The sequence below is a fragment of the Geotrypetes seraphini genome, chromosome 8 (assembly GCF_902459505.1).
Source record: "Geotrypetes seraphini chromosome 8, aGeoSer1.1, whole genome shotgun sequence".
NCBI lineage: Eukaryota > Metazoa > Chordata > Amphibia > Gymnophiona > Dermophiidae > Geotrypetes > Geotrypetes seraphini.
The window spans coordinates 176,693,400-176,706,056 of NC_047091.1; the positions used below are offsets into that span (position 1 = coordinate 176,693,400).

The 12,657-nt window shown below is 42.9% G+C and overlaps 1 protein-coding gene across 4 annotated transcripts in view; it reads right to left on the bottom strand.

Moving 5' to 3' along the window:
• The window catches only part of MORC2 (MORC family CW-type zinc finger 2), a 248,790-nt gene that overhangs the window by 189,164 nt on the left and 46,969 nt on the right, over window positions 1-12,657 (bottom strand). For all 4 annotated transcript variants that reach the window (XM_033954118.1, XM_033954117.1, XM_033954120.1 and 1 more), the window contains exons 4-5: window positions 9,376-9,444; window positions 5,543-5,633 (exon numbers count right to left, since the gene is read on the bottom strand). In XM_033954118.1, the coding sequence (XP_033810009.1) occupies window positions 5,543-5,633; window positions 9,376-9,444 (160 nt within the window). The remainder of the gene's footprint in view (window positions 1-5,542; window positions 5,634-9,375; window positions 9,445-12,657) is intronic.

Sequence of the window (12,657 nt, forward strand, 5' to 3'; positions counted from 1 at the left end):
ATCTCACCACGGCACACAGTTTGCAATACACTGGTCTAGAGTTTTACAATCTTCAAAATATAATCTTTTGGAAATACCTATATTTAAAGCAGTTTGGAAGATTTCAATATAAGTGCTAGAAATTTTTCAGTCTGCGGCCCAAAGTTTTAAAACGAGCAGGAAAATACAAGCATGATTGTTCTAACAGAATATGCATGAAATTGGTTATGTTCTTAACATGTTTTCATTCAATGTATTCGATTTTTACTTTATATTACATTTTTATTGTTCTTTTACTGTTTTTTTTAAATGTATTGTTTTAGTTATATTTGTGAAACACCTAAATCAATAAGCAGCTATAAATGTAATAAATATGAAGAAAACTAAAACCTACACATGCCAGCTTCATTTAGGCCCCAGCGCGAACACACAGAGCACTTCTTTGGCCGATAAGTGCTCATTGCAAAGTGTCACGCGGTAGGCCTCAAACAAGCTAGGGAAAGGAACATGAAACTTCTCTTTAGACTGGCACTTTGTTTTCTTTTTTGTTTTAAGAGCAAACTCCACTGGCTCTCAAAGCTGTAGTCAATGCTCAAAGGCAGAGGCGTATAGCTGAGGCACCACTAAGCAAAGGAGGGGAGGTAGGGGAATGGGTGGGAGGGACTCGGCCACCTGAGTGTAGCACCCCCAAGGTTACATGGGCCCCTACCTCTGTCCAGACCAGACAAAAAAAAAAAAAGAAAAAAGGCCAGTAAGGCCACTGTCTATCTCCAAACCAATGAAAGGCCTAATAGGACTGCATAGGATTACCACCTCCACCTGCTGGAGACTGAGAATAGACTGATTTTAGAGGGACTGCACAGTCCATTTGTACTGCTGATAGTGGTATGTTTCCATTCTCTTCATTGGAATGTAGCCCATAGTGTCTCAAGACATGGGTTAAATTACAACATATATGAAAGGGCAGACTGCATAGGCTATATGGTCTTTATCTGTCATCATTTTCTATGTTTCTATCTTAAGTCAGGGGATAAAATGAAAGATTGGATTAAAGCAGGTATAAGATCATTAACGGAAGTAATTGATAATGATAAGATGCTTGAATTTTCACAATTGCAACATAAATATGGTCTGAATAAAAAACAAAGTTATAAGTGGTTGCAATTGAAGCAGGCTATTCAGGTGGGGTTCCCTGAATGGAAATCTTTAAATGATCATTACAGCTTAGAATTCTTATGTTTCCAGGCAGATTTTCTGGGTCACCAGGCCGCAAAGTGGTATAAAATTATATCTAATTATTTGAATAAGAAGCCTAAAAATGGATTAAGAGATATTTGGAGCATTGAGATTAAGCATCAGATTAATGCATCTCAATGGCCACGTATTTGGTCTTGGAGAATTAAAGGTACGATGTCAGCATCTATTAGGCAAACATGGTTCTTTTTGTTGCATAGAGCATTCTGGACCCCTACTAGATTACAAAAATTAGATTGCTCTAAGTCTAATAGATGCTGGCTTTGTAAAATTGAAGTTGGAACTCTAGACCATCTTTTATTTTATTGTCCATGTATTCAGGCATTTTGGATATCAATATGGGATCAAGTTAATATGTTGATGGAGAGTCATGTGGCTTTATCCTATGACACAGTGATTTTTGGAATGTGTATGAGGGCCAAATGCCAAATATCTGCAGCAAACAATAAATTATTGTTGATTCTTACGGGAGTGGGAATTCAACAGATAACAACTAATTGGAAAGACTGTTCTAGATTGAATTGTAATTTTTGGTGGAACTCAGTTTGTCATATGTATAAGATGGAAAGATTTTTTGCGATACAGAGGGGGTATTTTAAAAGATTTCAAGAGGTGTGGAGGCCATTAATTGAATATTATAACGAGTAAAGTTTATTCTTTTTCCTTAGGGGATAATATATAGAAATGGGATGGGATGGGAGGGATAGGGAGGGAAAAATATTGGAAAGATGTTGTTATGAAAAATAAGGAGATATATGTAATAGGATGGGATATTTATTGTTGTGCATTACTGGGTATAATAAAATGTTTAAAGTGTTTGAGGAAGAAGGATGGGGGGAGGGACAGATTTCATGTCAGATTAATTGTATTATCAAAAAGGGATGTATAATTATATATAAATTTGGAAGGAATATTTTATTGATATGGAAAAGGGTGGGAGGTGGGGGGGAATAAAAACATGTATAATAATATTGTTTAAGAATGCCAAGTGTGTTATGTAAATTAATTGTAATAATACTGTACACTTGTTGAAAGAAATAAAAAGGAATAAAGATTTAAAAAAAAAAAAAATACAGGCATATTGAACCCATTACTTTTGCTACCAAAAACACTTTTAAAGTTTGCAAGTAGAGTGCTCCAAGTTTAGGCCATTCAATCTACTACACATGAAAAAGGGATTCCCAAACAATTTTCCTCCAAGTGCTGCAATGAAAAAGAATGAAAGATGAACGTTCATGGCACTCCAGTAACTCTTCCAATTATCAATTTTTAAAACTTTACTTTAGCAAGATATTACAAATTTGGAAACTCCAATATATCTTGTGGCACCTATATGCAGTAGAGTAGGGTTTGTTTGGGTTGTTGTTTTTTTTTTAGGGGGTGGCCTCACATTTTCCAACATAAATGTAGTGGTTAGAGTGGCTAATGGGCCTGGGTCCTCCTCTCTATGGTTCATTAGCCCACCCACCAGATTACTTAAGACACCTGTGTGCAGCTCTACTAGGCTTCCCCATACCAGATGCTGCCGAATTGGAGACAGGCACTCTCTAAAGCAGAGGTGTCCAACCTTTTGGCTTCCCTGGGCCGTATTGGCAAAAAAAAATGTTTCTGGGGCCGCACAAACGCTGCAGCAAGACAGAGGAGGGATCCGGCAAGACGGCAAACACCCGGGGGCAGCAGAGGAAAACACTGCATCGCCCTTGACCAGGGCCGCAGGATGGACACCCTTGCTCTAAAGTTAAAAGGGGATAGATTCCATACAAACGTAAGGAAGTTCTTTTTCACCCAGAGTGGTGGAAAACTGGAACGCTCTTGTGGAGGCTGTCGTAGCGGAAAACACCCTCCAGGGATTCAAGACAAAGTTAGACGAGTTCCTTTGGAACAGGAACGTATGGAGGTAGGGCTGGTCTCGGTTAGGGCGCTGGGCACAATGAACCACTGGTCTGACCCTGCAGTGGCAATTCTTATGTCCTTATGTAGGTATGTACCTTTTTGTTTTCATTTTTGTGTGGTGGAAGGGAATCGGTGAGCACTGGAGTAGTGTGGGGGTGTCTTACATACAGTGGTCATCTGGTCAGTTAGGGCACCTCTGTGGCACCTACACCCTTCTAATTCCAAAAGTATTAAGTTCCGTCCAGGATGTCTTGCAAAATGCTTGATTTTTTATTTTTTTTTTTTAATTTCTTTATTCATTTTTTCATATTCATATTACAACAAGTGTATCAGAAAAATACATATAATCTTATAAACACACACTTGATTTTCCTTCATGAATACTTTAAGTACAATATATCATATTTATATTCATATTTTTATAATGTTTTAGATAATATGTAAATCATTTAATATGTATGACAAATATAAATAAAATAAAAAAGCCCCCCCCAAGCCCTCCCTTCCTATTTCAGAAAATCTAACCTATCACTGCAAGACATCTATGTCTAACCCGCCCTTCAGACTGCCCAAAGCCCACCCACAACACACCTCCACCAAGCCCATCTTGTGCTCTGAACGTACAGAGGCTGGAACACCTTGCTAGACGTACAGAAAAACGGATTTTGATCATCGACACTTGGGACGTCCTGGCAATTAGGACGTTCAAGTGCTGATTTAGGATGCTTTTTGGACATTTGTTGATTATGAGCCTCTATGAATATTGGGTATTAGATCCCTAGTATGTGTCGAATTAGGATAAAAACTTGTACTGTAACTATGGCAAATTGTAACCTGTTAAATGTATACAATGTATGTCAACCTGTAACCTGTTCTGAGCTCTTTGGGGAGAATGGGATTGAAAATGAATTAAATAAGTAAAATAAATTTCCATGACTCATGCTAGTGAGCACTGCAAATTTACTAGATAGGATTCTGTATTAAGGGGGAGAAAAGCTGGATTTTATCATAAACACACAAAAAAGGAAAAACAGCCCAGAAAGGAAAGTTCCTACACAGAAGATAAATTAGGTTCTTACCTGCTAATTTTCTTTCTGTTAGCCTGTAGACTGGTATAATCCTTACAAATGGGTTATATACCTCACTGCTACCAACAGGTGGAGACTGAGAACAAACTTGTACAAGCTTCCCCTCTTGCAATCCAGTCTGCCGAATAGCCAAGCAGAACCTAGGAAAAACTTCAACTGAAAACAGTAACTCCAGAGCATAGCCATCCCGAATCACCTCCAGAACCCACTGATCGGATGTGATGTCTACCCACTTTGGAGAAAAATCTCACAGCCTGGTGCCCACCGGAACCAAGATGGGTGCCGGCAAGGAGTCATTGGGCAGGGTGGGCGGCTGGGGACCAGGCGGAGGCACTGCCTGCACCCTGGCAGGCCCCACAAAAGGACTGCATGCGCTGAAAGAACCTGCATCTAGAGAGCCCAGGAGACTGAAAGGAGGCAGCTCCTCGACCATGACGTAAGCGGCGGAAATCATATCCACACCCATAAACAGCCCCACCTCGAGCCAGCGGCCTAGGTCGATCCTCAGGCAAACGAGGCACTTTAGAATCAGTTAGGGTCTAAACCAACTTGTCCAAGTCCTCACCAAACAAAAAGGACCCTTTAAAGGGAAACTTGTCAATTTATCTTTGGACGCCGTATCTGGCGACCAAGTGCAAAGCCACGAGGTACGGCATACTGCCACTCCAAAAACCAACGACTTGGCAGAAGCTCGCAAGAGGTCATGCATGGCATCTGAAAGATAAGAACCATCCAATTCAATCTTTGCCACTTGGCGCTTTAGCAATTCCCAATCCTCAGATTTACTGTCAAGCACATGCTCGGCCTAGAGAAAACACGCCCGAGCCACCAGTCCACCACACATCGCCGCCTGGACTGCCAGAGCTGTCAGATCAAAACTCTGTTTAAGGAGGGACTCCAACTTACGCTCCTCAGGGTCCTTCAAGGCTGCACCACCCTCAACAGGAACGGTATTCCAACAGTACTAAGAGGGGAGACAAATTTGTCTTACCATCTGCTCTAACAGAGATTGAGGAAGACTGGATTGCAAGAGGGGAAGCTATCCTGATATACAAATTTGGTCTCAATCTCCACCTGCTGGTAGCAGTGAGGTATCTAACCCATTCATAAGGATTATACCAGTCTACCAGGCACTACAGAATATGAAAGTATTTATGTCCTCTGATTGTAGGTATATAATATCTTTGATCTTGTCCATTCACCTCCAATTTGAGTGGGTACTGACCCATAGCATTTACTTTGCTAGTTATATTAACACTTAATCCATCACTGTTATCATGGTGCAAGAGTTTAGATATAACAAAATAAGCCCTCATTGCATGACTTACGATTTTAAGCCGTTTCCATACTGCCCAATCTGGGTGGACTCAGGAGTTCTTTTTGCTGACTTGCCAAACTGGATCACACTGGCAGCCTCACCTAGCAGAGAAAACAAAAGTAATGTTGCCTCACAAAAAGGGCTGAATTCAACATGCCCATGTCTTTAACCATTTGGAGCCATCACTTCACTTTTAAAGAACTAAAAAAAAAAAGATAAATATAGCTCATCCAGTCATATAAGAAACGGCTCTACAGCACCTCTAATAATGTTTTGATCACTAGGTTCCTTCATGAGGTCTCAATGAGGAAATGAAATACCGTATATACTTGAATATAAGCCAGGATTTTGGGGCCAAAAAAATTGCCCATAAATGGAGGTTCTGGTTTATATTCGGGTCAATGCCCCCTCCCAGAATTTTTTAAGGCTGCCACAAGGCTCTGCCCCCTTCCTCCTCCCTGCCCTATCATACCTCTGCCGATCCCTGGTGGAGGTGCAGCGGGTCCTCTGCTGATCTCTGGTGGAGGTGCAGCGGACAGGAGCAAGCTTTCTGAACTCCTGCCCCGCTGCTAAGCGGCTGCGCGGATCTACTTTGTTCATCTCAGCGGCATGAGCAGCGCGATTTGGTACTGCTTCTCGGTGCTTAGTGGCTTCCTTACTGGCTAATTCGTGGGAGCCAGTAAGGAAGCCACTCAGCACCGAGAAGCAACACCAAATCACGCTGCTGCTCGTGCTGCTGAGATGAAGTGGATCCGCGCAGCTGATTAGCAGCGGAGCAGGAGTTCAGAAAGCTTGTCCTGCCCACTGCAACTCCACCAGTGATCGGCAGAGGTATGAAGATAGGGCAGAGAGGGGGGAGACAAGAGGGCAGAGCCTGGGAGGGAGAATGCAGAGCCTGACAGTGGAAGGAAGGGTGCTGGGCACAGAGCCTGACAGAGGAAGGAAGGAAGGGTGCTGGGTGTAGAGCCTGACAGGGCAGGACACTTGAATATTAAGCTGCCCAAGAGGGAGGGAGGAGACAGAGGGCAGAGCCTGGGAGGGAGAATGCAGAGCCTGACAGTGGAAGGAAGGAAGGGTGCTGGGTGCAGAGCCTGACAGGGGAAGGAAGAAAGGGTGCTGGGTGCAGAGCCTGACGGGGGAAGGAAGGAAGGGTGCTTGGTGCAGAGCCTGACAGGGGAAGGAAGAAAGGGTGCTGGGTGCAGAGCCTGACGGGGGAAGGAAGGAAGGGTGCTTGGTGCAGAGCCTGACAGGGGAAGGAAGGAAGGAAGGGTGCTGGGTGCAGAGCCTGACAGGGCAGGACACTTAAATATTAAGCCGCCCGACTTATATTTGAGTCAACCATATTTTATTTTATTTTTCTTTCTTTTGGGGGGGGAAGGGGGTCTCGACTTATATTCGGATCATCTTATATTAGAGTATTTAAGGTAGATTCAATCCCCACTTCCAGACCTCTTCCACATAATTTATGGAGAGATGTTACTGAGCCTTGAAGGAGACCTGTGTGATTGCACTACAGCAAAATAAAAAATTAGCAGATAAAGATCAAAGTGAGAGCTAGGGCAAAACAGTTTAGGTAAACATGCAGGTAATAATTAGCAATGTATTAAAAATATTTTATTTTTATTTGCTTATAATGTCATTTGAAAGCTGCTTGATGTTAATACAATTTTAATTTAATTCTTTATACTGCAGGTGGGGGGGACAGTAAAGTTAGAATAGGGTCATTAAATCCAGTGGCATACTTAGTATACAGTATATGACAGCCAGTGCTGATCATTTTTTAACAACCCCCTCCTCTATATAAAAAAGTTATTTTTAGTAATAATCCATGAGTCACACAACAAGGGTGCACCTAGGAAAAGGCAGCATCTTAAACAATGCAGTGAGCACTAGAACACCAACACACACATTGTAAAACTAAACAAGCCAGATCCTGCACAGTCAATTGATCCTGTACAGTCGATGCTAACAGAAAACCATATCCTTTTCATATACACAGAACACAGATACACCCTCGCCCAATATGGAATAATCACAAACTAAAAATAGAAATATGTAGAAAAAAGTTAAACATTTTATTGGACTAATCCATTTTTCAATTAGTAATAATTAGCTTTCAGAAGCCAAATCTTTCTTCGACAATACAGTATACTGCTGTTATGGTATCCTGTCCTGATCTGAAAGGGGTTTAGTCTCCCCAAAATTGCCTTATTTCCATTTCCTTTGATAAACTTTAATCAATACAGTTACTATACTACTTGATTCTATGTAAAGCAACAACAAAAATTTTTTTTCAACTTTTTGTCGTTTCTGCTTTAATCATCTTCTCTTTGCTCTCTTCTTTCTAGTCAGCATTTGTCCTCTCTCCCTTCCATGCAACATCTGTCTTCTTTGCCCCTTCCACCCAGCCTCTGCCCTCTCTCTCTCTACCCCATCTACTGTCCACCCTCTCTCTGCCTCTTGCATCCACTGTCCACCCTCTCTTTGCCCTTTCCGTCCAGTGTCCACCCTCTCTCTGCCCTTTCCATCCAGTGTCTGCCCTCGCTCTCTCTTCCATATGGCATCTTCCCTCTTCCTATGTCCCTTCAATAAACTGTATATCCTGTGCCTTTTCTCTCCTTTGTACATGATTCATTTCAGCTTCACCCCTCTCCATTTTTTGTCTCCACCCCCTCCCCTATGCTCTGGCATCTCTCTCTTCTCCTTTCCTTCCCTTCCCCCCATGCCCTGGCATCTCTCTCCTACTCTCCCTCTCCCTCCTTGCTCTGGCACCTCCTCTCCTTCCTTTCCCTCTGGTCTGGCATTTTATCTCTCCTTAGTTTCCCTTCCCTCTCCATGCCCTGGCATCTCTATCCTCTCCTTCCATCTCCCCCTCCATTATCTGGCATCTCTTCTCGTTCCTTTCTCTCCCTCCTTCCTTTCACCTGGTCTGGCATCTGTCTCCTTCCCCCCTCATATGCCCCGACATCTCTCTCTCCCCCCTCCATGGTCTGGTATGTCCTTCCCCTCCCTCCCATGGTTTTGACTTCTCTTTCCTCTCCTCTCCCTTCCCTGTTTCCTTCTCCCTCCTTCCCTCTCTCCCCCCAATTGGGTGCAGCAGCACCATTTCTCTTCCCCCTCCTTCCCCCTCCCCCCCAATTGGGTGCAGCACCATTTCTCTTCCCCTTCCCCCAAATTGGGTGCTGCAGCATTTCTATTCCCCCCTCCCCCCAATTGGGTGCTGCAGAATTTCTCTTCCTCCTCCCCCCACAACTGGGTGCAACATCAGCATTTCTCTTCCCCCTCCCCACAATTGGGTACAGCAGCATTTCTCTTCCCCCTCCCTCCCAATTGGGTGCAGCAGCATTTCTCTTCCTCCTCCCTCCCAATTGGGTGCAGCAGCATTTCTCTTCCCATCCCCACTGTCTCACACACCTATCAGTAGATTCACTACAGACAGACCAAGGCAAGTTGTAAGTTTTCCTCCTTCACTGACCTATCTCCCATAGGTCAGCAACGGAGGGAAGCTTACAACTTGCTGCTCTTGTTTGCTTTGGGCCTTCCTCGTTGCTGGGTCCTGCCTTCGCGGAAGCAGAAAGTAGGCAGGACCTGGCAGCCAGAAAGGCCCGAAGTAAGCAAGAGCAGCAAGTTGTAAGCTTCCCTCCGTTGCTGACCTATGGGAGATAGGTCAGCGACGGAGGAAAACTTACAACTTGCCTTATATCAAGACAAAGATCTACCAAAATAAAATGACTTAAGGATACATTAAAACAGAACATAAGAATCAATAATTCTAATCATAATTGAGAGATCACTCCAGATAGCTGCTGCTTCATTACATAAGATAGGTGTATAGTCACTTACTTGGATCCATCCCTGCTCCGTCATCAAGGAAGCAAAGCATGAATCCCCCACGCAGATCCTCCTTCCGCACTACAAGAAATGGAATGGAAATCTCTTAATAATCAATTTAGTGTAGATTTCCTATGCTTTCAGGCAGACTTCTTGGGTCACCAAGCCACGCAGTGGTATAAATTATTATCTGGTTATGTAAATAAGAAACCAAAAACTGGACTTAGAGATATTGGGAGCATTGAGATTAAGCATCAAATTAATGCATCTCAGTGGCCACGTATTTGGTCCTGGAGGTTGAAGTGTACAATGTCTGCTTCTATGAGGCAAACATGGTTTTTCTTGTTGCATAAGTACTCTGGACCCCTGTTCGTTTACAAAAATTGGATTGCTCTAGGTCTAATAGACGTTGGCATTGTAACCTTGATGCTGGAACTTTAGATCACTTGTTGTTTTATTGTCCATTCATTAAAAATTTTTGGATCTCTATTTGGGATTAAATAAATATCATTTAACGGAAAATTATGTAGCATTATCATATGACACAATTTTATTTGGCATGCTGATGAGAGCTAAGCCTCAAGTATCTGCTAATAATAAGCTTTTGATGATATTGACAGGAGTTGCCATTCAACAAATAACGTACAACTGGAAAGATTGTACAAGGTTGAATTATTGTTTCTGGTGGAATTCAGTATGTCATATGTTTAAAATGGAAAGAGCGTTGGCAGTCCAAAAAGGTTATTATAATAAATTTAAGGATGTGTGGGTGCCATTTTTAAATTATTCTAATGAATAATTTACACTTTTCCCAACTTTAATTCTTACATGTGGATCGGGGGGGGGGGGGTGTTGGATTTCTATTAATAATATATATGAATGATAAGATATTATATTCATGTGGTATATTTTTTGTTGTATATGGAAGTGGGGGGTAGGGGTTATATCTTTTTGTTATACGATATGGTAGATTTTCAAGTGGTATTATATTTTAATTGTTTGATATTTACTGTACACTTGTTGTAAATTATAAAATGAATAAAGAATTTAAAAAAAAATAAAAAAAGTGTCAATAGAAATGAAGTCAAAGCAGCAGCAAAGACGAGAATTACTTTTAAGAAAATTCTCCAGTTGTAAGCATATCAAAAAGCAAAATCCTTACTCTGAATGAAAGATCAAGTTCTTACCTGGATAATAATATTTCTATTAATCCTCTCAGGAATCTGTACGTATGGTGATCAATCCATTCCTACGACTTGCAGAAGTGTGAATACTTATAGTTTTCATCACCTTCCACACAGAGACAGAGACCAGTGTCCCCTCTCAGTTACATCCCAGAGCAATCAAGCTCCACTGAAACAGAATATAAAGAAGGAGAATGGGGAATGACCCCCTCAAACATTACACAAGTCTATTGTGTTCTGTAGCTTCTTCCCATAAGAAATAAAGGGGCTGTGCTCAGTTTTGTGGAGATGCCTGCGTGTCAGCTATTTCACTGCAGCTGGAGAGAAGGAAAGGACTTTCTGTCTTAGATGCTTCAAAATCCAACTCTAAACTCTGAAGACACAAAGCAGGCTGGCTGATCAGGTTCACCCGAAGGCTTGCTCTGTAGAGCTGCAGTCTGGCTCAGTGGAACCTGTGTCCTTTCCCAGACAGAGGATCCCCAAATGTGGGGCTTCAGGGTACCAAAGCCTCAGAAAAAACAAATTTAGGTCATAAACAAAAACTAAGCAGAGCACCTCTGCACAGTTCGCTTGCAGAAGAAAACCTGGAAGAGAACATGGGCTCCGCCTCTATGTGGGAGGTGAGCAAAACTAAGTATTCACACTTCCGCAAATATAAATACAAAATATAAATCCTGTGTCTCGAGCTGCATCCAATATACCTTCCTGCAGAGACTCATGCTTAACGTGACCATTTATTTTTTTCATCAGAACGGGACATCTATTAATATTCAGTCCCACCCCAAATCCTGCCCTAGCCCCACCCCAATCCCGCCCCCAAACCCACCCTAGCCCCGCCCCCAATTTATTCCATTCATTTTTCATGTACACACAATATCTTATTATTTCATAATGGTAACCATAAAATTTTTTTAAAAACACAAAGCACCCTATACGCAGAGAAAATGTTAATTATTTATATTTGGGGGGGTTTTCAACGATGTCACCTCAGTAACTATAGAAAAATAGACAAATATAGTAGAAAATATAGACAGCAGATATAAATTCTCAAAACTGACACATTTTTATCACTAAACTGAAAATAAAATCATTTTTCCTACCTATGCTGACTGGTGATTTCATGAGTCTCTGGTTGCGTTTCCTTCTGACTGTGCATCCTTTAATTTCTTTCTTTCTTTCTGCACTCAGGCCCAACAATTGTCCCTTTCTATTTCCTTCCTATGTCCTTAGTGCCCCCAGTGCCTCATTCCCATGTCCCCCTCACTACCTTCCAGACTTTGTCCCACCACCACCCCCAAAGCCAGCCTGCCTGCCTACTTACCTGCCTACCTACCTACCTCCCGCGCCAAAGCCAGCCTGCTTGCCTGCCTACCTCCTTCCCTCCCTGCCACACACAAAAAAAGCCTCCCTCCAGCGCCCGATTTAAACCCCCCGGTCCGCCGCCACTACTTATCTCCCTGCTGCTTCTATTCGCGGCCCAGAAGCCTTATTCCCGATGTCAATTCTGACGTTGGCCCGGAACGTCCTCTCCGACATCAGAATTAACGTCGGGAATAAGGCTTCTAGGCCACGATTAGCAGCAGCAGGGAGGTAAGCAGCGGCGGTGGACCGGGGGGGAGGGTTAAATCGGGCGCTGGAGGGAGGCCAGGGCAGGATTAATTCTTTGAGGGCCCCTAGGCACACAAGTACACTTAGCCAAGCAGGCCCTAGTTCTCCCCTACATCCTAGAATTGAACCTAGAATTGAACCTTTGCCAGAATCCTCTAGGGCATTGCCTTGTGTGTTATTCCCAGTAGGAGTGAATAGGCTGAGTGCAGAAGTTTCTATGGGAGGTAATTCATCACAGGCTACACCTTTGGGTCTAGTGCCGGCAAGAAAGAGTTTGGAAACCTCAGTCTGTCCATCAGAGATTGCTCTGGAAGCCATTTAAATGTGTCTTCAAAGATCCTGCCTGCAGTTGTACAGAGTACTGGATGGATTTGCTAGCAGCAGCACTCCCCACTCAGCCGACCCTCCGACCGTGAAACAACTGATATATCTCCCTCAACAGCAGCGTCGGCAGCGCTCTAAACAGACTGCTTTGCAGCCTTCTCCCGCCACCGATTCCCTC